The sequence below is a fragment of the Mauremys mutica genome, chromosome 1, assembly GCF_020497125.1.
Source record: "Mauremys mutica isolate MM-2020 ecotype Southern chromosome 1, ASM2049712v1, whole genome shotgun sequence".
In the NCBI taxonomy this organism is placed as follows: domain Eukaryota; kingdom Metazoa; phylum Chordata; order Testudines; family Geoemydidae; genus Mauremys; species Mauremys mutica.
In genome coordinates this window covers 164,959,818-164,986,345 of record NC_059072.1, presented here as the reverse complement: position 1 = coordinate 164,986,345, position 26,528 = coordinate 164,959,818, and the positions used below count along the sequence as shown (strand labels likewise).

General features: G+C 42.2%; 2 protein-coding genes across 7 annotated transcripts in view; one reads left to right on the top strand and one right to left on the bottom strand.

The window, feature by feature from the left end:
* LOC123361670 lies at positions 1 to 22,418 on the top strand. Of its 3 annotated transcripts, none has more exons than XM_045001732.1 (9): positions 1 to 100; positions 2,133 to 2,815; positions 7,384 to 7,486; positions 8,884 to 9,002; positions 12,996 to 13,097; positions 15,101 to 15,327; positions 17,454 to 17,517; positions 18,386 to 18,448; positions 19,135 to 22,418. In XM_045001732.1, the coding sequence occupies exons 1-9, from the start codon at positions 22 to 24 to the stop codon at positions 19,330 to 19,332; spliced, it is 1,638 nt and encodes a 545-aa protein (XP_044857667.1). In that variant the 5' UTR covers positions 1 to 21; the 3' UTR covers positions 19,333 to 22,418. The 3 variants fall into 3 exon arrangements, with proteins under 3 accessions (XP_044857667.1, XP_044857668.1, XP_044857669.1); XM_045001733.1 differs by lacking the exon at positions 1 to 100 and adding an exon at positions 120 to 241 and having other exon boundaries at positions 19,135 to 22,416; XM_045001734.1 differs by lacking the exon at positions 1 to 100 and adding an exon at positions 317 to 550 and having other exon boundaries at positions 19,135 to 22,417.
* A 15-nt stretch (positions 22,419 to 22,433) lies between these two features.
* DCBLD2 (discoidin, CUB and LCCL domain containing 2) overlaps positions 22,434 to 26,528 on the bottom strand; it is a 62,491-nt gene continuing 58,396 nt past the window's right edge. For 2 of the 4 annotated variants that reach the window (XM_045001727.1, XM_045001730.1), the window contains 2 exons: positions 25,874 to 26,011; positions 22,434 to 24,102 (listed from right to left, as the gene is read on the bottom strand). In XM_045001727.1, coding sequence (XP_044857662.1) covers positions 23,675 to 24,102; positions 25,874 to 26,011 — 566 coding nt within the window. In that variant the 3' untranslated portion in view covers positions 22,434 to 23,674. The remainder of the gene's footprint in view (positions 24,103 to 25,873; positions 26,012 to 26,528) is intronic. The other 2 variants (XM_045001728.1, XM_045001731.1) reach the window with 2 other exon arrangements.

The following is a 26,528-nucleotide window of genomic DNA, read 5'->3' as shown; positions in this document are numbered from 1 at the left end:
GGGCGCTGGTCATTCTGCCCAATGAGAACCCGAGGAGCGGCGGTTGGAAAGAGCGGCCGGCGCTGCGGCGCGGGTACAAGGCTCGTGCCGCCTGCAGCGGGTAAGGTGGGGGACGCCCCTCCCCCCTCCGGGTCCGGCGCTGTAGCTGGGCCGCCGCGAAGCTGCCCGGGTCTCGTGACGCAGCCGTTTCCCCGAGTTACCGGAATTCGCATTGGGCGCCTCCGTGTAGACGCGCGCTGGGGTGGGACTGGTTCTGTCGGCTCAGCGGGTGCTCGCGGGTGGGCTGCAGGAGCGGCGCTGGCGCAGGCGGGGCGGCCCCTGTGGGACCTCGGGCCTGGCAGTGAGCACGTCCCCCCGGTTACAGCACCCGAGGCAGGAGGTGCCTGGGAGGGACACCCCGCTGCTGCTGCAGCAACAACAACCGGGGGAGGGGCGGCGCCGCCGCTCGGGTGTGTAGCGAGCCCCCTGAGGGACTTGCTGGCCACACCACTCCTTGTACCCGCGCTAGGCCGGCGGTGCGCGGGGCATGTGCGCTACCTACCACTGCAAGGTAGAGGTCACTAGGGAGAGGCAGGGGCAAGGCCCAGCAGAGCCAGGAGCAGACCCCAGGTCTCCTGAGGCCCAGTCCTGTGTTCAAGCCACCAGGCTGCGCTGCCTCTTTTAATTTCACCTTTAACTAAATCGGGGCAGCTCTGTGTGTAGACAAGCCCCGGGTTTAGCTAAATCAGTTCAAAGCGGACCCAAGCCGGTGCTAAACTGGTTGAGGTTCACCTTTGCTGTGGGCTTGCAGTGGTTTAACAGGACTGATTTAAAATTAATTTTGTTAAACCAGTTCAGTTTCTTTCCTATAAAGAAGACCAGGGATGAGCTGGAGTTTGCACCAAACTAATATACAACTTACTCCTATTTCAAACTCAGCTGGTGCAAACACTGGCTTGCCCCCCTTGTCTGTTTCAGGATCAGTGCTGGAGCAGCTACAGTGATGGCTGCATCAGGGCTATTCCTAAACAGACAAGGCCTGCAGACTTGTGGTGTCTCCACTAGTGAGTTTAGGTAATGGCTGTACTGTAAGAAACTTACACTGGAAGCTGCACTCCTTGTAGTCTCCTATTTCTCTGCCTCCCAACTTTCTCTACATCTTTTTTCCTTTGGCCTGAAACTCTCATTCACAGTTTAAGCCCAAAGATATGTGAGTTTGATTTTTTTTTAACTTCCCTTTCAGTCTGGAGGAGGCAGAAATTTTACAGAACCATGGGGGTGGAGGGAAGGACACAAAATGTTTGTTTTTAATATTTTTATTTTAACCCTCAGAGATGCGCTCTGGAGCTCAGAATTCAAACTTGTCCTGCAGAGTCCTCAGTGGTGATTACAGTCTTTGACATGTCTGAAGTAAAATGTTGCATTAGTCATGACAGTTGCCTATTGTAATTCTTTAGGATGCTGCTTGCTGTGGCAGACAATCCAGTAAGTCTGCAGCTCAGATTTTCTCAGGATCTTCCAAGTGCAGTTCTGCTTTGAAAATTGACTGTAAAAATGGCATCATGAGGTTCCATGTTTAATGACTCTCAGTGACTCAAGATAAAATGCTCATTTTATAAGCAACACCTTGATATTTCTAACTACAAGTCCTGCAAATTTATATTGGGGATTTAAAAACAAAGATGGGTTCTTCATGATTATCTCAGAGCCAAAATGTTCTTCAATCAGAATTTTGGCAATTTTAAGTTTAGTATCCGTGATCAAAGCCACAAATCTGTTAATCAGTGAACCAGAAGACAATCTAGCTTTTCCACAATTATACTGGCTTTCCAGGGCTAACAACGCAATACACTTCAGTCAGTTAAGTAAATAGATTTGATTCTGAATACACAAGTAGAGCAGATCTGTTGAATAAGTAGGTGGCATTTTTACAGTATCTTTACTGAGTAGAACTGTACTTCAGATGGAGCTTTGTCTCAAATTATCTGAAAATAATTATACTTTTAAAAGTTACTTTTTTCTTTCTTGGGATATTGTAAAGAAGACTTTTCAGTACTTTGTTAATCTTTCGTGTTATGGGGGTTAAAGAAAGTTAATTTTTTTCTTCACGTTTTCCTTTGACTATGTGTGATGCTTTTTACGACTGGGAGAAGACATGGAGACAAGGAAATTAGATGGAAGTTTCTTTAAAACTGCCCTGAATAAAGATGAAGTTGAAAATATTCTCAGTGAAATTAGTAATCTTAAAATGACTGAGAGAGAGAATGGCAAATACAGTAAAAATAATGAAGTCAAATGTGAAAGCCTTTGTCCAGCTCCTCAGAACATTTGGTGTCTTGGTCTGCAAACTCCAAGAACTCCTGCTCCAGGGATCCTACAACTGTTGCCATCTCAATCATCTGATTTTGTGGGAGAAGAAGATTACTCTTCAAAAAAAATTCCCAAATTAGGAGAATGGAGTACAACAACTTTTAAAGACAATATTATTCCCACAGGGAGAGAACTTCCTCGTACCCCATTATGCACAAATCAACAAGGGAAATTTTTACTAAAAGCTTTAAAGGACGATGCAGTACTGAATGAGAGACATTCAACAGGTGTAGTTGGACCTAGTCATTCAGAATGTGAAACACTTAAGTTACAGAGTGATGCTGATGTGCTGGAGAAACTTTTGAGGGAGGAGACTTCTGTAAAGACTTGTGCCTCAAATGCATGGGTTTACACTAGGAACAAAGATTCCATTTGCCAATGTATGCAGCAGCCTGATGACAACCACATCATCTCTGGCAATACAGAAAATGGCAAGGAGGTGGCACCACCTCTAGTTGAGGATGAGGTAAGATGTCTTCTTTCAGTTACTTTAGAGCTGTTATTGTGTCTTGTGCAAATAATGGTCTTATAAAATTATTTACCTGCAGTTTTAACTCTGTCATAAACATGCAACTTGGGGGAGGGGGAAGAATCCAGTAGTTCTGCAGACATGTGGGCATGTCTGTTGAAAACACTATTAAAGAGTTTGCTTTCCGGTGACCTATGAAGTTTGACAATGTAACACTGAAACCCTACCAGTAATCTTAGGCTATGGCTACACTTGCACTTCAAAGCGCTAAGTGTAGTCAAAGCGCCAGCGCTGGGAGAGAGCTCTCCCAGCGCTGTCCGTACTCCACCTCCCTGTGGGGAATAACGTACAGCGCTGGGAGCTCCCAGCGCTGGGGCTTTGACCACACTGGTGCTTTGCAGCGAGAGGGTGTGTTTTCACACCCTGCTGCAGCGCTGCAAATTTGCAAGTGTAGCCAAGGCCTTAGTCTCTGCAAATCAACTCTGTCAGTGCCAGTGGTCAGTTGTTTTCCTTTGTCTATAAATAAAAATCTGGTGGGAGAAGATGAGATCTACTAATTCTAAAATCTTGAAGCACATGGGGCCAGATGATCTAAATAGGCACCTAGTGGGATTTTCAGAAGCTTCTAAGTGCATTAGTTCTCTAACTCCCACTGATTTGTTAAGCAACCTGCTTAAGAACTTTTGAAAATCTCACGTAAAATACCTTTGAAAATCTGGTCCATAGTGACTAGAAACAATCTATCAATTGATAAACTTACTTATACATTTTCATTTAAAACTGATTTACTAAACAAAGTTAAACACACATAAGGTAGTTTTTATTTAACTAATAAAACAATTTAAAAATGCTGTTTTCTTGCATTTAGCTGAATGTTAATTGAATTCCAATTTCTAGCCTACACGCAGTTTGACAGAAACCACTAGTGGAAAAAAAAATCTACAAAGGAAATGCATTATTCACCATTAAAAATGTTAAAAATTGTAAATTAATCTGAATAAATGAATGTTGTGCTATAATTGTTTAAATAAAATGTATATAAATGTGAAGTATCTTCCTGGTTAGCAGTAAGTGACAAATTTAGAGAGCTGTCTTTAGTTGCAAATCAATATCTCTTAATGGTTACCAGACAATGAGAATGAACTTCTTCTTCTTCTTCAAGAAAACAACCAAAAAGTACAGATGCACAACTAAATTAAAATTTCATTATTTGAACCACTGTGATTTGAATCGGTCCAGTCTGATTTCAATCTCTTGGTAGTGGTGGTGGTTTTGTTTTAGTACTTGTACCATCCAATGCCTGGTGGAAGTGCTTCTCTGCTGAGAGGTGGAACCACTATGCAGTACACATCTTCTGGATTTGTGAGATGTTTTACTATTAATACTAAGTATTGTTGAATATCACTAAAATCTTGAGCACCCATACTTGAAAATAAGGTTATTTTGATTATCTTCCTTACCCCAGCTCTAACATCCAGTATTTCTAGAGCAGTTTATATTCTCTCAAACTCCAAGACTAAATGATCAGTGCTGTATACCATTTTAAAGGTGGGATTACATGTTCTCAGATGGGATACACTGTGTTTACCGAGCTCAAGATTCTGAACACTAAAATCAGGCCAGACTTGAAGAGGGGCTGAGGAAAAGGCTTAGTGGTATTTGAATATTAAAATCTTGCTCTGCTGTCTCACAAATTTAAAGGGACAATGGCAACTTGAAAACTGTGTCCAAAAATATTGTACTACTAGAGTAATAAGTGACAGACGTAAAAGTTATTAATGAAAAGCTGGCAACAGTGTTTGTACATCTGACAGCACGTTGTATAGTTTCACTTTTCTTTTGTAGTCATTTTTAAACCCTTGTTGAAAATTATACTTAAACATAAATATGGAAGCTGAAAAAACCTTTTAAAAAAGTAAAAATCAAAATAAGATTTAAAAAAAACCAACTCCGCATATATCCTATGTTAGGAACTAGATTGTGTGTGTGGTGTGGGGTTTTTTTTTTTTTTTGGAAAGCAGTCAGGTTGATAGTATTCCTTTTATAAAAGCAAGACCTGGATCTTGACCAAGTTTAACTTTCAATTCATAGTATTAAAGTGTGCTTTAATCCAAAAGCAAGTTGGTTTCAGTAGGAAACTGGCATATTTGAATTTAAAGTTCTCAAGGTTTGTAGGATTGAAATAGAGTTGTAAATGATGTCTCATAGTCTATTGTAACCAAGTATTACACTCTTAAATTACTAGATTTTATCCTTTTAGTACAAACTATGCAGCTTAACAGGCTAGTAACTGTAAAGTGACTGTTAGGATTTGTCTCTCTCTCTCTCTCATAGTCTTATAGCTAGGAATAGGAAGAGACTTTATTTTATTTTAAATAAAATACTGTACATACTCGTTCATAAGCCAAATGTTGGTAAAAAAGTGCTGCATCAAAGAGTGGGGGTCGGCTTATAAACGGGTCTACACCAAAGTTTGATGATTTTAAACTCTTTGGAATCATTGAATTGAATGTCTAATACATTGTTGTTTTGTTTACCTGGATTGTCTGCAGGCATGGAGCCCCTCAGCAACCTGTGGACGCAGTTCCCTGTTCCCAGCCAATGGGAGCTAAGGGGCTCCATGCCTGCAGACACTCCAAGTAAACAAAGTGTCCCGACCCACCAGCGGCTTACCCTGGCAGGCCGGGAGCCAAAGTTTACCAACCCCTGAAATATAGGCTCGGTTTATGAAAGGGTCATACAGTTTTTGCTATTTTTACCTAACCATCTTGGGTGTGGGGGGTCAGCTTATAAATGAATGGGCTAATGAAAGAGTATAAATGGTACTTTAAATTGTTTGAAGTCCACACCACGGTTCTTCAGGAGTTTGTTGCATGTTTAGATTCTGATCCTGCATTCAGCTTGTGCAGGCAGATCTTTGTGCCCATGCGGAGGTATAATTACTTAAATAGGGCTTTTTGTGGGCAAATCCTTACATCTGCACGGTGCCCCATTGAAATCAGTAGGGTGTAAGTATCTGCCTTCATGAATCCAGTTGCAGGATGGGGCCTATAGTTGTTGTTTAGAAAGTGTATGTTATTTTTACAAATGCTCTAAAACTGTTTGCAAAGCCCATGGTAACACCCCAGATTGTCTTTAGACAGGAGCTCTGCCTTCTTTTAAAAACAAAAATTAAGAATGGTAATCCTCCTAAAGAGAGAATAATTCACTAGGAAAAAGTGATGTTTCCCAGGAATAAACATACTACTAAGGCAGGGGTGGGCAAACTACGGCTCGCGGGCTGCGTCCGGCCTGCCAGCCATTTTAATTCAGTCCTTGAGCTCCCACTGGGGAGCAGGGTCTGGGGCTTGCCCTGCTCCGGCACTCCAGAAGGGAAGCAAGGTCAGGGGCTGCTCCGTGTGGCTCCTGGAAGCAGCAGCATGGTCCCACTCCAGCACCCCAGAAGAGGAGCAGGGTCAGGGGCCACTCCATGCAGCTCCTGGAAGCAGTGACCTGGTCCCCCCCCTTCGGCGCTCCAGCTGGGAAACAGGATTGGGGCTGTGCCACAAGGCTCCCAGAAGCAGCAGCATGGCCTCCCCTTTGGCTCCTATGTGTAGGGGCTTCCGCTCTGCACACTGTTCCCACCCCAACCGCCGCACCTGCAGCTCCCTTTGGCCCGGGAACCACAGCCAAGGGGAGCTGAAGGGGTGGTGCCTGCGGACAGGGCAGTGTGTAGAGCCACCTGGTTGCGCTGCTGCTTAGGAGCTGGAGAAGGGACATGCCTCTGCTTCGGGGAGCTGCTTAAGGTACGCGCCACCTGGAGTCTGCATCTCTGAGCCTTGCCCCAGCCCTGATCCACCTCCTGCTCTCCGAACCCCTCAGTCCCAGCCCGGAGCACCCTCCTACATGCCAAACACCTCATCTGCACCCTTAGCCCTCCCCCCGCACTCCGCTCCGGAGCCCCCTCCCACACCCTGAACTTATTTCTGGCCCCACCGCAAGCCCACACCCCAACCTCAATTTTGTGAGCATTCATGGCCCACCATACAATTTCTGTTCCCAGCTGTGACCCTTGGGCTAAAAATATGCCCACCCCTGTACTAAGGCATTTATAGCCAGTATCTGCTTTCCACAGCCCATTTTGACTAAGGGCTTGTCTACTCGTAAACCGCTGCAGCTGCACTGCTGTAGCACTTCAATGAAAGTAAAACCTACGTCAGTGGGAGGGGTTCTCCCATTGGCATAGGTACTCCTCTCCACCTCCCAGAGAGGCGGTAGTTAGGTTGACGGGCGAATTCTCCCATCAACCTAGTGCTGTCTCTTCCGGGGTAAGGTTGGTTTAACTGCATCGCTTAGGGATACACCAGCCTAATTTCTTAGTATAGACCAGGCCTTAGGTAGACAGGATGGAGCACTCAGTGTGATAAAACACCTTTATGTTGGATCCCTGTATATTAAGAACCTGTTCCTGAATTCTATCAATCTGTTCAACAGCCATGCAAAGAAGCTTATATTCTTTATGTATTCTATGAAGATTTTGTTTATGATTTACTAATGGTAAACATCTCTGGGTGTGCCCTTTACAGCAAGAATTACAAGAAATAGTTGAACCTCTGCAAGGTTCTCCAGTACCAAAGTGTTTCACTACTACAACAAAAAGGACAAGACTAAGTCAGATACCAGTTCAAGGCAAGTACTGGTTTTATTGTATGTATAGTTCTTTCTGTTTAGACACGCTTGTCCATTGTTTGCTAATGCATGTGTTCCTAAATTGTATCACAATTCTTGTGCAAATTTAGGATGTGGGTGAAGACCTCAGACTTTAGTAGTGCGATAACTTTCATTTAATTTTTAATAGTGCTTATTTTCATAGCTACAAGCTAACTTTAGACTATTTTAAAACGCAGGTTACATATGCAACTCTGGGTGAATGAGAGCACTAAAATTGCCTTTCTTGTTACTGTCATCAGTATACCTTGTTAGAACAAATATTAATACAAAACAACTAGAACCAGAACAAACTCAAAACAAAACTAAGCTAAATCAAATCAGTTGACCAAGCGCTGGACTAAGTAAATTACCTTCATTCTCCTTTGCCATTCAGAGGCCTTGTATCTGAATCTCTGTGAAGAAAAATGCTATCATGCAGTCCCCATTTTCTGATTTAAGCTTTTTTTATTTAATGAACTACGCTTCCACAGAAGAGATGCCAACTGTGCAATGTCCCACCAAATCTAATGGGGATATATGCAAACCCATGTATTTCCACATCCTTGTACCACTTTATATAACAGACGTTGGAGAATAGATAACAGGAATTCTGTCTTCTCTTCTTTCCTCACCCCTTCTTGCCAGTTTCTTCACAATATATTTTATTGCTGTCCAGCCTTGTTTTAAAATGATTTACAGGTCTTCAAACACTTCCCAAGGGGAGACATCCACAGTTTAATAGATTTTATTAGAAGCATTTTCCTGTTTGCAGTCTTTCTACCTATCCTTCATTCCATTTATCACACTAGAGTACAGCTAACTGTTAAACTTGAAGTTCTGCTTTCTCTCACCCTTAAAGTTATGACAGACTGAAAATATTTCTGGCCTTGTGGCTTATTGGCCTAAAGCTCTTTAATGATTGTTCTTTGCAGTTTCTAAAAGAGGTGCCTGAGACAGGCAACACACTTTTTTGATTGTGATTCTAAAGATAGATTAGCAGAATATTTTCACTTAAAATTCCCATTGCTCTCTCTCCTCCCCCTCCCCCCCCCCGAGTGCCATCCTCTGTTGCACCTGATAAGTGATTAGGAAGAAAGGCTTGGCTTTGCTTTGAAATATTGTATTATGGAATAGAAAGCAGACAGCTCCCTTCCTGTTTTTACCATGCTAATAAGTGACTTTTTGCTCACCTACTAATTGTCAGAGCCGTTTAAGAGCTAAATCTTATTCCTACTGAAGTTGATGTTACTAACTCCCATTCAAGACAGTGGCACCGCATCTGACCAGAGATTTGAGGCATATGCAGATACTTGGCAGTAGTGAGCCTCCATGTCAACTTCTGGTTCTTTGAGAACTGTTTTTTTGTATGTGACTAGGGTTGAGTGAGATGAATATATCAATGATGGTTAACAGAATAAAAGGCTACGAATGCACTAAAGAAGATATGGAATTTCTTCGACACATGAAAAACCAAGAACAAGCACAGAAATTGAAGGTAAGATTGTCTGTCTATTTTGGTCTCCATCTTAGAATGTAAGGATCACAAGGATCTGTTTAGTTGTCATTTTTTTTCTAAATAAACTAGGTAGAGAGCACATGGAACTATTGGTCACTTTGTAATAGTACATGGTTTTTAATCAGAAACCAGATTCTAAACCTGTGGTATCACTTTGCTGCCACACGGTTGTGCTCTTTGAGTGATTGCACATATGCATTCCACTCTTGGCGTGCTCCCCTGCCCAGTCATTGGGAATTTTTCCCTTCGGGTAGCTCAAGTGCCATCTGCTGCCCCTGCGTTGTTTGTTTTGTTGTTGTTGTTTTTTGTAGGGAGAGGTGAATACAGTTTTAAAAATAAAGCAGTAGTGAGGGTCAGATTAGAGGACTGAATTAGAATATGGGGCCTTCCCATGGTTCAAAGCCAGTCCAAGTTGTTACCATCTAATAGAAGTTTGTAATTGGTGTGAAATAAGTTTGGTCTCTAGCTAGTGGACAGGTAGCTCACAAGACCATGTGTCCTGGTACTAATTTTACTCCTGGGGGAATTCTGCACCACTGTGCAATGCAGAATTTGTGCAGAATTTCATGTTTTTCCCACAGAATTGGGGCTGCAGTGCTACTGGCCGGCCTGGTGGGGATGGAGCCTCTGCACGCTCTGGCTGACCGGCTTGATCCTTGTGGGCCTGGGAGACCTGGCTCTGGCAAAGGGTGAAGAAGGCCAGGGCCAAACCCTGTCCCCTAGTGGGACAGAGGTTACACAGCAGAACCTGTACCTGGCTCTGGGAGGGAGGAGGGTATGTGTCTGGGCCGGCAGCCCCACACAGCCCTCTCCAGCACCCCCCAACGGGGATTGGATTTGTGACGGGTTGGCTCACAGAAACCCCGTTGGGGTTGCCAACTGATATGCCAAGACTACTTCTGCCCTTGCTTTCCCTGCCCTCCCAGCTTGGGACTTCAGTGCCCTGCCTGGTTTGAGCCAGACCCGCTGGCCTGATGCCAACCCAGAGCCAGGTCTGAACCACATCCCCTAACAGCTGTAGGCTTAATTGGAGCAGGTGAAGAAGTGTTCCTGTGTTTAACACTCAGATAAGTTATTAATGGTTCCCAATCCTGCTAGAAAGTATAACAAGTGGGGTTCCGCAGGGGGTCTGTTTTGGGACTGGCTCTGTTCAATATCTTCATCAACGACTTAGATATTGGCATAGAAAGTACACTTATTAAGTTTGCAGATGAGACTAAACTGAGAGGGATTGCAACTGCTTTGGAGGATAGGGTCATAATTGAAAATGATCTGGACAAATTGGAGAAATGGTCTGAGGTAAACAGGATGAAGTTTAACAAAGACAAATGCAAAGTGCTCAACTTAGGAAGGAACAATCAGTTTCTCACACACAGAATGGGAAGAGACTGTCTAGGAAGGAGTACGGCAGAAAGGGATCTAGGGGTTATAGTGGACCACAAGCTAAATATGAATCAACAGTGTGATGCTGTTGCAAAAAAAGCAAACATGATTCTGGGATGCATTAACAGGTGTTGTGAGCAAGAGACGAGAAGTCATTCTTCCGCTCTACTCTGCGCTGGTTAGGCCTCAACTGGAGTATTGTGTCCAGTTCTGGGCACTGCATTTCAAGAAAGATGTGGAGAAATTGGAGAGGGTCCAGAGAAGAGCAACAAGAATGATTAAAGGTCTAGAGAACATGACCTATGAAGGAAGGCTGAAAGAATTGGGTTTGTTTAGTTTGGAAAAGAGAAGACTGAGAGGGGACATGATAGCAGTTTTCAGGTATCTAAAAGGGTGTCATAAGGAGGAGGGAGAAAACTTGTTCACCTTAGCCTCTAAGGATAGAACAAGAAGCAATGGGCTTAAACTGCAGCAAGGGAGGTTTAGGTTGGACATTAGGAAAAAGTTCCTAACTGTCAGGGTGGTTAAACACTGGAATAAACTGCCTAGGGAGGTTGTGGAATCTCCATCTCTGGAGATATTTAAGAGTAGGTTAGATAAATGTCTATCAGGGATGGTCTAGACAGTATTTGGGCTTGTCACAAGGGCAGGGGACTGGACTCGATTACCTCTCGAGGTCCCTTCCAGTCCTAGAATCTATGCTTTACTAAGGCTTCTTAGAAATCAAGCAAGTACACAGCCGATTATTCATAACTTCGAACACAACAATGATACATGCATACAAATAGGATGAATAGATTCAGTAGATCATAACCTTTACAGAGATACATTACATGGCATATGTAGCATAAAACATATTCCAGTTATGTCATTTATACATTCATAAGCATATTTCCATAAAGTCACAGGGTTGTCATAGGGGTTTCATTAAGCCTCTACTCCTGAGGGAATCACTTTTTGTCGTCTGCATTGTTGACATACTTGCTGACAGGCATTTGAAATACATGACCAAAATAATTGAAACTGGTGTGATTATATTGTTACTTTGACAAATAAAATTTGCAGAATTTTAAAATATTGTGCATAGAATTTTTAAGTTTTTGGCACATAATTCTCCTAGGAGTGTGATTTGCACCCTTGTTAGCAGTCTTGGAAAAGAGGCTAAAGATTAAATGTGCACCCTTTTATCCCACATGCTGATCCCTGTGTGTCAGAACTGAAGCAAATTAGGGTAATTGGGAAAGCTTGCACTGCTGGTGCTCCATCTGTAATGGAGGTCTCCAGATCTGTCAGTCTGGTGAGAGAATAAGTTTTGTGAAAGAGCATAAATAACTAACTGGTTATAAACTGCTTGATCAATGTCTGCAGGATTGAGGTTATAGTAAGAGTATGAACCTATTGACTTAGTATGGTTGTAACTAGGGACTGTGTTTTCTGGAAATAGCTATTATTGCTGCATTTTTTCCAAAATGACTCTTCATTTCTAGAATCAGTGATCAGAGGGAGGTGGGGAATGCAGGGTCACCACTCCACCACCTTCCAGATTTCTGTTTGGAGACACCTGGCTCATCCCCAAGGCACAAGGCCAAGCCTGGGGTAGATCTGACACGTGGGTGGGGCATACAGGGTCATGTGCCCACCCCCCCGATTTCTGCCTAGAGACACCTAACGCATCCCCAGGGAAGAGGCTGGGGGCTGGCTGCTGTTGAGCCTTCTTACTGCCAACTTTCCCCTCGCCTCCCAGCATAGAGCTGGCTCTAGGTTTTCAGTGCCCAGCCTCTGTCCACCACCTCTCCTGCACAGCTGACTTCTGCTCCCTTCCCCCAGCACACAGCTCCAGCCCTCAGTGTCCAGTGTCTGTCTCCCACTTCCTCTGCACAGCTGGCTGTAGCCCTTCGTATTGCAACACAAAACAATATTTTTTGTATGAATATAATGCATATCCAAAATTACCAAAACATACATCATATTTTAATTGCTGGAAAACCCTGGCCCTAGTCATAACTCTGCTAATAGTGAGCTTTTTGCACACAATCACACAGACTATTCACTGTAACACTTGGGTTTAAATAATTAGTTAGCAAGGTATTCCATATTATTTTAATTTTCTATTGAAATCACTTGAGAAACTAATGGCCTGAAAAGCTGCAAGGCTGGAACAGAATTCAAAGGGTCATTTTGTCTGTAACCAAATAGTATAGTGTTTGTACAGTAACACTAAAATAAAGCTTGTAATTTACATGACTTAATAAAAATGGATATTGGTCATACTAGGTGAGAGAGGCTGATGAAGAATAACTATAAATGTGTATAACAGAATAAGCAGTCATGTGCAATACCGACTAGTGAGGAACCAGCTCCAGTAGTTTATCTGATTTTAATTTCACATGGTAGTTTGGGTTTTGGTTTTTTTAATGAATCACAAATCTTTCTAGAAAAAGAGGTTGCTCTATTTTTGCATGCTCCAGATTTTTTAAAAATTAATTTTTTATGAACCAGAAATGCTTTGTACTTTTATATAGTACTAAAAACTGTGTGTGTGTGTGTGTGTGTGTCTGTGTGATACTAAGATGAAAACTTCTTTTACAGGCAAAATATTTACATCTACAAAAGGAACTAACCAGCATGGTTCAGACAAAGGAGCTGCTATTAGCACAGCGAGAGAAAGTGCAAGAAGAGATTGTACAAATGGTAACTGGCCCACAACGTATAAACTACAATGCAAGATTAATGCTGCCAATTTTTTTGTTTCCTTTCTTCAGTTCAAGTAATGAGTTTTTTATATCAACTCCTCATTTAAAGTTGTCCCTGTTTCGTTATGTTGCTGATCAATTAGGGAACATGCTCGTTTAAAGTTGCGCAATGCTCTCTTAGAACGTTGTTTGGCAGCTGCCTGCTTTGTCCACTGCTTGCAGGAAGAGCAGCCCATTGCAGCTAGCTGGTGAGGGCTTGGAACCAGGGTGGACCGGCAGCCCCCGTATCAGCTCCCCTAAATTCCCTGTGCTGCAGCTGCCCAGCAGGTTATCAGTCGGCATTTCAACTGTCCCTCCCCCCACTCCCATGTGCTGCTCCTGCCCTCTGCCTGGAGCTGCTCCCAGGAGTTTAAGCTTGCTGTGTAGGGGAAGGGGAAAGAGGGGGGCTAATGTCAGGGTGTCCCCCTCCCCCCTACTCCTGCATAGAGCAGGGTGGTGACAGGACATGGCTCAGGATGAAGAGAGCTTGCTGGCCATAGTTGCTATGTCTACTTCCTGATTGATTGATTTTATTTATTTTAAGACAATGTACTTAGAGTGAGGTACTTAAACGGGCAATGCGCCTCTCTCTCTCTCTGCCATGCTGTCGCCCCTCCCTCCATTCGTGCTGCCTTGGAGAGTATGAGGCTACATTAACAAAAATGTGTTAACTCTTGAGGGCTCAGCCGAGTGCTAGTTCATCATTTAGCAGTAAGGCATTCCCTGGGAAATATCCCTCCCTCTTCCACCATCTGACTCCACCACCTCAACCAAGCTTCACAATCATTTCTGTGTACAGTATTAAATTGTTTGTTTAAAACATGTGTGTGTATAAAATACAGCTTTTTGTCTGGTGAAAAACATTTCCCTGGAACCTCCTCCTCTCTCTCCCCCCACCCTTTTACATTAATTCTTTATGGGTAAATACCATCATTTCATTTAAAGTCGCATTTTTCAGGAACATAACTGCAATGTTAAGTGAGGAGTTACTATAGATAAGCCTTGTGGTTTAATGTTTTGTATTCCTAGGGTATCTTCCTATGTCTGCAGGGGGTGGGAGTTTCTTGTGGTACTGAACAGCAACCTATAGAAAACAAGCAACAGCACTGACAGTTCTCTAAAGAGTGGTTATGATTCAGGGACCCTAAAAGGAGTTGTGGCTACGAGTGCGGGTCGCTTAAAGGATATGAAAATCTTTTGGGTAGGTGTGTTGTGATCTTTGTATTTCATAAGTTATGCAGCATCATGCTGGATCAGAACTTAGATATGGGAGGTCTTCAAGAAATACCTGGATGATGCAGGAAGTAGTGTTACTGATTCAGAAGTGACCCTCTTCGTCTGAATTGGTTGCTTTTGAACCAATTAAAAAGCATGGTGCTAGTGACCTTTATGCTGGTGGAGATGCTGCTTTTCAGATAAGACATAATAACAAAACCTGACTGTTTTGTGGTCATTAAAAATCTCCTGACTCTCTTTCCACCAGTAGGAGTATTAGTTTAGTGTCCTGACCAAGTTCTAAATTTAGTAACTTTTTCTAAAGTTCCTCTAAACAGTTAAGGAGTGCTGCTGTTAAACTGGTGCTATGTTCCACTCCAGAGGTAGGCAAGGAGATATACAGCCTTCGCCTATAAGCTTTAGCCAATTAATATCTATAAAGCATTTTGTGAAAAAAGTCATCTTAATTCCTTGTTCTTAAATGCATCTTTGTAAATCAGGTAAGATTGTGTACAGTAATACAAAACATCTGTTTGAGTTTACCTAAGTGATTATGAAACAAGCCTACATAATGGCTTGATTAGACCTATTAGTATGAGTTTTCATGGAGTGTTTTACTCTACCAGTATCTTTTAACCAAGAATACATATCTGTAGTCTAACATGAAACCTGTTGACTTGGGCAATAACTTTTTTTTTTTTTTTTTTTTGCTGTTCATGAAACACTGGCTTTCTGCCTTAACTTCAGAAAACATCTTGTAATAGAACAGTCCAACTTGGAAGAGCCTTCCTGGGTAAGAAAATGGATCCTGCCGTTCTCGAAGCATTGCCACCAAAAGCTGTACTTGGACAGCTGAATCCTGTGAAACTGCAGCATGTTCAACAGCAAGAGAAGGCTGAACTTCAGGCACTTACAAAAGAGCTAAAGAAGTTAAAACATTCCATTGCCCAACTGCCTCAGAAACAGGGAATAAGGTAGAGGAAACCAACAAGTCTAGAGAATTTTTCTGGAGGGGGCGGGTGTAGAATCTTTTTCTAATTTATACGCTTAACTGCAACTTTGTGCTGTAAAAACACACCATGACTAGCGTAGAACTATGGTATAATGGTAGGCTGAAACTTAAGCTACAGCTTCCCTTTCCTGTGGGGGACAGCCCCCCACCCAATTTGAGGACTGGGAACCTTAAGAACCCTAAGAACGGCCATAGTAGGTCAGACTAAAGGTCCATCTAGCCCAGTATCCAGTCTTCTGACGATGGCCAATGCCAGGTGTCCCACAGGGAACAAACAGAACAGGTAATGATCAAGTGATCCATCCCCTGTCACTCATGCCCAGCTTCTGGCAAACAGAGGCTAGGGACACCATCCCTGCCCATTCTGGCTAATAGCCATTGATGGACCTATCCTCCAGGAACTTATCTACCGTATTTATCGGCGTATAACACGCACTTTTTTCCCCTGAAAATAGGGGGCAAATGATGTGTGCGTGTTATACGCCGATATAACCTTAACAGGGCCGGCTCTAGGATTTCTGCCCCAGGCAGAAAAGAAAAGCGCCGCCCCCCCCCCAGCGGCGCGGAGCGGCGCCCTAGCCCCTACCCCACTCCCGAGCAGCGCGGCCCTAGGCCCCCCCCCAGCGGCCCGAGCCCCCGCCCTCTCCCCCCCCCCAGCGGCGGGGCCTGAGCCCCGAGCCCCGGCCTGCGCGAGCCCCCACCTCCCGAGCGGCGCGGCCCGGCCCTAGCCCCCTCCCGAGCGGCCCGGCCCGAGCTGCCTTAGCCCCCGCGCCCCTCCCGAGCGGCCCGAGACCCCGTCCCCGTCCCCCCCCCCCGAGCGGCCCTAACCCGCGGAGCACCGCCCTAGCCCCGCCCCCCTCCCGAGCGGCGCGGCCCGGCCCGAGCCCCCGAGCGGCCTTTTTTACTGTCCTTTTACATTATTTACCTTATAAGTGGTAATAATATTAATAAAACAAGTTCTGAGCTACCCTTATTTTGCTTCAAAGTCCTTTATTTGAAATTTAAGTTTTTTTCCTGAAATTTCCCCCTTAAAATGAAGGTGCGTGTTATACGCCTGTGCGTGTTATACGCCGATAAATACGGTAGTTCTTTTTTGAACTCTTGTTGGTCGTGGCCTTCTCAAAATCCTCTGTCAGAGAGTTCCACAGATTGACTGACTGTGCATTGTGTGCAGAAATAGTTCCTTTTGCATAATTTGTCTATCTCCATATGGAATTGATGTCTGAATGCTGCATTCCAGTGAAGTCTGAACAGTCCTAACATCGTGTCTGTTCAGTGGTTGGGGGTGGAGTTTAGCAGCGGTTAGTGTCTGCTTTATACTGGAAGATAGGAAATGTCACCAGGCTATATTTGTTTGGTTTTTTAAAAGTGTTTCTTTTTCTGTCACAAATACAAAACATTAGAGGCCAAACTGTAGTGCAAGGAAGTTGCTACATAAACTCCCATTGATTTCACCGTGCCTGTCTCAGAAGAAGTTGCCCAGTTGTGGAGCCCTAATTTCACATAACTGCATGCTCAGTTAATGTGCATATTCAAGCAGTCCTCCCAAGGCTCTGCTCAAGAGTTGAATGGCATTGCATTTACTTAAACTTTTGCCAGTAACTCAAGTAACCATTGGTTGGACTGATCCGAGTTCCATGCCCAGTGCTAATTGGAATTACACCTGCTATCTAAAAGTGAACATGATCTTTATGCATAACTCCCGTTGACAGTGGGGGCAAGCATATTGAGGGGCAAGCATGCAGGGTCTGGCTGAGCATTCTGACTGCGCTAAATGGCCTTTGAACCTTATCTAAGAAGCAGTTTGCCTGTTCTTATAGCTGCTGGTTAAGCTGCATTGATTTTGTTGTGGCCTAAAACCACTGATATTTTTGGATCAACCCCAAAAAACTCATTCCCTTCTTTAAAGGGTTTAGCCGTAAGCTCATGTACAATACAAATTCTTAAATGAACTAAATCATTCCCTTTTCATCCTTGTCCTCCTGCATGTCAACACCAATTAATTTAGAAGGCTGTAATTCCATAAAGGGGTTCTGATAATCAGAAATAGGGCGCATAGTAGGAAATATTAATATGTTTGTCTTCCAGGCTGGAAAGAGAGTCTTATAAACAACGGATACAGGAAGTGAAACACAGAGTACAGAAAGCACAAGTAAGTTATCTTACTACCTATAGCCCATCTTCCTAGTAAGTCCCTTGTCTTTCTAGATCACTGTGTGCAAAGAAATAGAATCTGGGCTACAAGTCCAGTATATGGAACAATTTTGGGTGTAAGATGATGAGAGGGCAGTGGGAGTGCAGAAACAAGTGGGTTTATGAAGAAAAGATGAGGCTTGGTCCACAGAAAATGGGTGACTGTACTTAGTGGGGGCAAGGATTGAAGACCTGTTTCTCCACTCACTCTTTCTTTCAAAGCTTGCAGGTTAAGACTACAGCATTTTGTAAGGGATGAGGGTAAAACTGCTTAATACAGGTAGAGGCTGTGCAAGTCTTCTACACAGCTTTCAAGAATGTTCTGGTTAAAAAATAAATCTGATCATATTTGGGTAGCTCAGACCAAGCTGCAGCACCTACAGTTGCTAGTTTGTGGGGGAGCCTCAACCTAGAATTGTAGAGGAAAGCTTTGAGGCTGACAGTGGTGACAAGAACAACTAAGTTATGGATTGTTCTGGATTGGTAGCAAATTTGGTTGAAATTTTTCTTCTGCATGGAAAAAAATCTTTTCACTCTTCTCTACAGTGGAGTCATCTAGTGGTGCAGATCATTTGTGACCTGTGACTACACAAAGTGCTTACAATTTGCTTTTCAGTGACTGCAGAAGGTACCAAGAAAACTGTGTCTACAGCGTGGATATTTGAAATTCTAATAATGGCTGGGTGCTCCTTTTGGTATTTAATCTGTAGAAATGCTGGTACATTTCTGCCCCACACCATTCCCACGAGCTGCTGTAGTCTGTCAATGGGATTATCCACCTAGAGTGTACTTGAAAACTGCTACATTTTTTTTTAATTTTCTACCAGGAAGATGTGGAGAATCTGAAGTGCAAAGTTGAAGCAGCACAGTCAAAACTAGCAGAAGTTCAGGTCAGTCAGGCATAAGGGTGCAATGGTAGGGTGGAGGTGGGGTTGTGGAGTAGTAAACAGGCATAGCATGCTATAACCATTGGAAGTCAAAGTCTGTTCTAATGAGTCAGTGGCCTACACTGCAAGGTGAATGCTATGCACATACATTTTTTTAGGGTGAACTCACCTTAAGTCTGGGTGCTCAGATACCAGTGTGGTGGGTGAAGTAATAGTAACTATATAGTCTGAGCTTTTCTATTATTCTGCTGCACACACACTTTCTCCCCCCCCTCGGGACTTTTTCATTGATCCTAAACCAGATGTATATTGATAAACCTTAGTTTGACAATGTAGTGTGATGTTAACTTTCAGGATGATTGCTTTGGAGTGGCAGCAGGCTCACTATCCTTCTACCTACACTCCCCATCTGGCTCATTAAGTAAGGGATTGAGGCTAGGTTGAAAGCACTGAAGTGCACATACAATTACTAATATTAGCATCCTGGACCAGTTTGCATGATGTTATGGTAGAGAAGTCTCACTTCACAAAGAAAACCCTCCAATCGACTGTCAAATTACCTTGGTTACCAGTGCTTAACTATGAGTCATATCTGCTGCCCCAGAGAAGGCTCTGAAATACCCAAAGAGGGCTACATCTGCTAGTCTTTACTTTTATTTTAGCTAATCTGTATGTATTTTCCTTTTTAGGCACACCTGTGTAATACAAGAGTTGAAATAGAGAAGTGGCACAGTTTGAAAGAGAAGACAACTGTTTCTCAGCCACGAGAGAATGCCCAAGATTCTGTCAATGATTATCTTAAGAGAAGACTTAACAGAATCTTGCGAAGAACAGATCTCTTTTTAGAAAGGGAAAAAATAATTGAAAGACTTAATCTTTTGCAATGAGACCCCCTTGCAAAAATCTGATCGCTAGGTCAAAGAGGCTTTTAGGGCTGCCACTGTACATACAGATCTCTCCCCGTTGGGCACCTGAGTTTTCCAAATTCTATAACCTGTCTGTGTTGAAAGTGTGAACAGATCTGCAGTATTAACAACAGTTAAGATGCAGCCAGAATCATGAAGATGGGGTTAATGGCTATTTAGAGTCCTCTATGTGAAAGTTGAGTTTTAAATGACACTGTAAATACAGGTTTTTTCTTTGGTACTATTTTCAAGTAAGGAGACTAAGGTGTTCAAACCACTGGGTCTGAAACAATTAATCAGTCATCTAGGAGGAGGAATTAAATCCCTTAGGAATTTTGCACACTGGAAGGAGTTAATCCTGGTGTCACTTTGTATCTAAAATTAACAACTATAAAATATATTTTATTGATTAGTACCTAGGAATTAAGATGGGCAGTACTTTGTAATCACTCCTCGTGTACAATGGTGGGGGTGGGGGAAGCCTTTCCCTAAACTGTTTTTGATTACTTGTTTTAAAGCAGGTGCTAATAAGTTACTGATGCCCTAGAGCCAGATGTCTAGTTACATTCAGCATATTAAAATAAGTTTTTACAAAATGCACAGCTAATGGAAATAGTTTATTAGTGAGAGTGAGTTTGTCTTAAATGTGTTCCTTGACACAGAATTACCTAAACTGGCATCAGCCCCCTCTTGTTAAATATATCATGGAAGAACTAGATTCACCAAAAAGTAAATACATGTTGTCACACAAGGGTAGATGCTATACTAGCATCCTACAAAGAATGGAGGAAAGAGCAACTTAGAGGCATAGGCCAGAAAGTGTAATAGACTCCCAGCTTTGGTTTAACAGAGCTAAAAATGACTCCACCCTACACAAGCAGTATGCAAGCCATTCAAGTATTAGAGTCAAGAAAGACAAGGGTACACGCTACTATATCAGTCTAGATTTTTCTTATGAGTTCTACATAATCATTCCTGAGCATGAGACATATGTACAATTTATTCAAAATACATAAAAATCTCACTATTTATACAATCTAAAGTCTAGCAATATATACAAATACAGAGTAACTACAGTACAGGCTGAGGTAAGAAAATACATTCTAGGAGAACAGCCATTTCCATAGTCAATTACAGTGATTTTTGTATCTATTATTGCTATAGAATAAACAACCCCTCAATGTACCTCTGGTTTTACTGTACATGGGACAATGCCACATGTAGTTCTGCATCTTACATTCAGTTAAAATCTACAATACGGGCCATTAGCTCAAGTTTGATGCTGAACTGTATGTTAGGCACATGATCCTGGCATGGTAAAAATGACTAAATTAAACATGTTTAATTTGAGCAGATGTACATTAGCAACATTTTATCTTGCAACATAGACATTTCATGCAAGAGGCAGAGAGTAAAAGTGGCAAAATCAACTTAAACTTAGCTTTTGTAAACCTGGAAAGAGAAGTATAAAATATTTTGGCTTTTTTTTTTTTAAGACAAACAGTAACAGCTTCATCAACTGTTTTCTAAACAAACTTACTGCATTGGAGGGATTTTGCTTCTAGAGGTTTTTCTACTGAAATTCTGATCTGCCTTAAGAAATGAGTGCCTTTGAATAAATTCCCTTGTATTTATGTGCTATGGCTGGGGTACAGACAGATGTTAGACCCCACTTTCCTATGGCAGCTGGTTAAAGCAAATCTTTACCTTTTTTCCTGCACCACTCAAGTTATTGTGAAATAAGCTCCGCTAAGCCTTTTCTTTAAAAAAGGGTCATAATTTCTTTTGGCTAAAGCTTTGATCTCAGTTTTGACAATTCATTTGTTAAATTTATTTCAAAGCACTGATGTGTGCAGATTGCCCATAGGTAGCACTACAATATTTTTTTTATCCAGAATAAGTTTGTCAGATACATTTAAGAGCTAGAGTCTCCAAACTTTAAACAAATACATTTAGGAAAATACCACAGATAGAACAGTCACCAGCTGTGGGAATTTTAACAAATATTTATGTAATCTTTTCATTAAATAATGGACTAGTACAAATAAGTAATAGGGCTAGTAATTGAAACTTTTATTGGAAGGCAGAGGCTTGTAGGCCACTGAGACTTAAAATATTCACATTTAGAGGCCAATCCTACAAAACTTTATTCTCATCAGTAGAACCAGTCACGTGAGTAAGAGTTTGCAGGATCAGGCCTTAAAACACAGTGCACATAATTCCAAATGGTTACTATCACAAACGTGATTAGTCTTAGTACCTCAGTAACAGGAGAAAAATAAGTTATGTATCACATTTTTGTAAAAACTCAAAATCAAGGGAAAAGGCAGAGTAAAGCTTTCCAATTTGCAGTAAGAATGAAGTAAGATGCTACGAAATACAATTTTCTAACATTTGGGCTTGGCAGTCACCTTTACCAGCATTAGTTTATATCTATATTTAGTAGTTGTACGTCCAATTATACAGGCCTTGGACAAAAAACGAGGCTCATTTGAATCAAAAGAAAAGTCCATAAAACTGGGCTACTGTGTATGTAAGGATGTCACCTTTATAAACCTTTTCAGTAGCCTCCCAACAGTGCCATTATACTATTAAAAAAAATAAAGCTATTTAAAGAAGTTTTTCACTACTCACCATTATTTGTTTAATCAAAACAAGGTATGCATTGTTTCTACAAGATAAATGTCTAAGTGATTAAAACAATTTGGTGGTGGTGTATTTTTTTAAACAGCATCCAGAGAAGTTTTAATTTTCATTTGACAAGATTAAACTAAGCTATGGAGCTTTTTATCTCATCTACATGTAGGTAGAAGTAGACTAATCTCTTTCAGAAGACCATTTCTCTTAATATGAAATTCAGCACAGCTTTAATTCTAAAATAAAAATACTGCAGGGACAGTTGAAACAATCAAGTATATGATGAATCCAATGGGTTACATAGTAGCTTTTAAACTGTTGCACACTTTAAAATAAATCTCCATTTGTTAAGACTTGGTAATTTTCACCCTTCATTCTAGAGATGAGCAGTCACGTTTACAAGTCCAGAGGACCAAATTTTCAAATGCACCTGTGCCAAAATGTACCCGCAACTACCCTGAAGTGTAGTGTTTGTGTAAATAAACTTATGTCTATGCACAAACTCCAACTTTCATGCAGTCATCATTTTATTCATGTGATTACGCTGGCCATTTTTGTGCACAAGCTTGAAAACCTATCCCTTAATCTTAAAAGCTCTCAGCAGTACTTGCCTACTGATTTAAACCAGTACAAGTTCTTTTAAAAAAAAAAATGAGTCACTCTTTTAGACCTGCAATTTCCTCAAAGAATGACCAAGTTTTCAGCCTCATTGCAGAGGTAATTGGGAACCTCAGAGGATTCAAATTAGGATAATTCAGTAGTCTCACTTACTAGGGATAAATTCCCAAGTAACAATTGTTAAGGACACTGATCACACTGTAGTCTCTGTTTAGAAAAGAGTCTGACCACACAATGAATTAGTACAGAGAAATTATCCCTAGAAAAGAGAGGGGTGAGGTTCTGTGGCCTGCAATGTGCAGGAGGTCAGACTAGGTGATCTTGATGGTCCCTTCTGACCTTAAAGTCCACGAGACTTGAGAAGATGTTGCAAAGGTAACTTACATTACAAAGCTAACAGATGTTAGGGTTTAGTTTTTTTAAAGGAAGCTAAGAACAGTAGAAAAATAGTTTCCTCCAAAGTAGCTCGCCTTACAGATTTCCAGCAACTCTGGATTGCCGATCCCACAAAGAAAAGGTGGAACACTGGTACTCATTCAAGCTTGATCCTGCTTCCGATGAAGTCAGTGGGAGTTTGTCCTAGAGTTCAGTTACAGCAGGAGCAGTCTGTTGGGTACAATCCCTCAGCTGCATCTCTTATACGTGGATTTCAGAAATGTTAAAGCTTGGTATTTCAGGAACAGTACCTTCAGCAATGTCTAAATTATTGGCTCTCAGGCTATAGCAATGTATCATTCCTCTCCATGCAGCGTGACTATCAATTGCTGAAGTTCATCTTAGGGAACTCCTCTCTCTCATGTACAGTAGTAAACTGGGTGTCCATGGTTTCTGAACAGCAACAAATAAATCATATTTATATACCCTCAAAGAAATGGCAGGATTGTTAGTTTCCTAGACCTCTGATATCACATCACATTTTTGTTCAACTCCATGTTACTGCAACTTACAATACAAAAAAAATTCAATGTGATTCAAAAGTGACATTTTAATATAGTCACCTTCAAAGAATTTTGTGTTAAGAATTCACATTTGCCACCCCTAGCTCATTCATAACTTACCTCAGTTCTCCTCAACTTCCTGTGAAATGTGGCATGCTCTGTGGTACCTGGTACACCAATTCAACTGAGGAACCCGGTCCAGGCATCCCCTTTGGTGTATCATACAGTGCATGTGCAGATGATGAGCTATCTGTCCTAGCTAAGAGTTTATTGCAAGTTCCCACTATGGGAGGGGCCTGGTTCCCTGTAGCCTTGAAAGTAGAAATAGAAGAGACACCAAGAGGTGCGGTGGAATGACCTGACATGTCCATGATTATTGGGGTTGCATATTCTGGTCCAGTGACAGGCAATGGTTCAGCGTAAGCATGATAAACTTCTTGTACAGGTGAGTTGTAAGGATCCACATCAGCATAGCTTGCTTCTTTTTCCTCTTCTGGTTTAAAGGTTGATCTCTGATGAAGTGTGCCAACGATTCCCCCTACCAGTGGTTGAGCATACTCTGTGCAATGTCCCAAAAAAGAAAATTTTACAGACAGGAAAATTTTAAACTCTAATATGGTGGCATTGTATTAAAAGGAGAAGCCCTCATTAGGAACATTGGAATTATCACACTGCATCAAGCCAATGGTCCATCTGGCCAATATCTTGTCTCTACCAGTGCCAGATATTTCAGAGGAAGATGCAAGAAACCCCGCAGTAGACAATTATTACAGTCTGAGCTGATACCACCTATAGTTAAGCTTGACAGACACTTCATAGTATAAGAGCCCGATTTTACTTGCTTTGTAACTGCCAAACTTCAATTGCTTGGGCTGAAAATTTCTCATGCTGGGTGTCTGCCCAGCAGGTCTAAGATTTGGTGAAAACTGTTTAGCTGTTTCCAATACGCAGATGTCAAGGATGTGGTTTTTGCTCTCCCATGAAAAATCAGAGTTTATACATGCTCAGTAGAGTTATGTTAGTTTGACAGGTCACTTGAGGTGTAGACAAGGAGCCTCGGGGTGAGAGAGACTGGCATGAGAAGCCCTGGGACTGGCTAGGGGAGAAGCCAACAGGTGGAGAAGAGACTAAGGGCTAGTCTACACTTACCGTCCGGGTCGACGCGGTGAGTTCGACTTCTCGGAGTTCGAACTATCGCGTCTGATCTAGACGCGATAGTTCGAACTCCGGAAGCGCCGCGGTCGACTCCGGTACTCCACCACTGCAAACGGCGGTGGTGGAGTCGACGGGGGAGCCGCGGAGTTCGACCCCGCCGCGTCTGGACGGGTGAGTAGTTCGAATTAGGGTACTTCGAATTCAGCTACGCTATTCACGTAGCTGAATTTGCGTACCCTAATTCGAACCCCCTTTTTAGTGTAGACCAGGCCTAAGATCAGGAGATGGGAAGACAGGACAGGGACAAATTGGAGGGGACACAGGCAGAAGGGTCTGTGCCCACTAGAGCACACTCTACAGAACCTGGAATTAAACCCAGGATTCCCAAATCTCTACATTGCTCTGATGTCAGCAAATAGCTGTGAAAGCCAGTGGACAAGTGTCTCACTCATTCCCCTCTAGGGCTGGTCTACAAAGAGGAGGGAACCTATTACTGCTCTCAGTCACTCTTAGCTCAAGTAGGAGAGGTCTGTGATGTGGAGGTAGGGGTTCCAACCCTGCTGTTAAAGGGGTCAATATGATTCCATAAGATGGAATTTGTTTTTTCAGTTTGCCTATTTAAAAATGTAGAGCAGGTCTACACTTAAAACACTGCAGTACCATGGCGCTGCTTTAGTGAAGATGCTACTACTCTGACAGGAGGGCTTCTCCCATCAGTGTAGTTAATCCACTTCCGCAAGAGGCAGTAGCTATGTTGAGGAGAGAAGTCCTCCCATCAACAGCATTGTCTATGCCAGCAATTAGGTTGGTATAACTGCATCGCACAGGGGTGTGTATTTTTCACAGCTCTAAGTTATAATGATATAAGTTTATAGTGTAGACCTGGCCTTAGGAAGTTACACACAAAACTAAGTTGAGAGAGAACATTACGGTTGCAAAATCAAATACTCAAAAATTAGGATATGCCAGAATTAAGGTTGCTTCTCATAACTATGAGAAGACAGAACAGGTAGGGAGGAAAGCAGGAATATACCAAAGTAAAGCCATGTACTCTCTCCAGCACAAGCAATAGGAGATGAGGGGTAAAACCAGATTTCAGCTATAGAAAATGCATGCAATATAAATCATTTCACACATAAAGCCAAAATACACAGTCCACAACAAAAAACAGGTACCTGCAGACTCAGTCTGTAAGATAGTCGGGACTTCTCTTGGTCTCAGGTGACTAACTTCACTGTTGCTATAGCGAACAGGGGTTTCTTCATGTTCTGCTGACTTGGCAGGAAGAAACTGCTTCATGCCTTTCCACCACCCTTCAAGATTTTAGAAATAAAAGTAGTAAGAACTTACAACAATGCATAATAAAAAGTCAGTGGTAATTCATTCACATAAGTTACTAAAGATGCTAAAAGTATCACATACCTTTCTTAGCCTCTGTGAAAACGGCTTGCCTTTCCTCCCTCCTCCCCCCGCCAGAAATGACAGGTCACGAAATTAGTTATCACTATTCACAGAACACCTGGAGCTTATAGGATATTTTACCAGACAACCATAAAATTACATTTAATATGTTATTGATGTCCAACAAATCTGTCTGACAAAAGGCTGGAGGCTCAGTAATAAGGCTTCCACTCAATTTTTGACTGATACCATTTCCAAAGCAACAGGGACAGAATGAAGAATCTAGCCCTGAATTTCTGTGTTACCACCCGTTGCTGGTCCTACTTTACAGAGGTAAGCAGTTCAGTAAATGAATTATTTTTAGGCTCAAAATACAGCATGGAAAATATTCCAGAGGTCATCTGGACAGTTTTAAACACAAACGTCTTG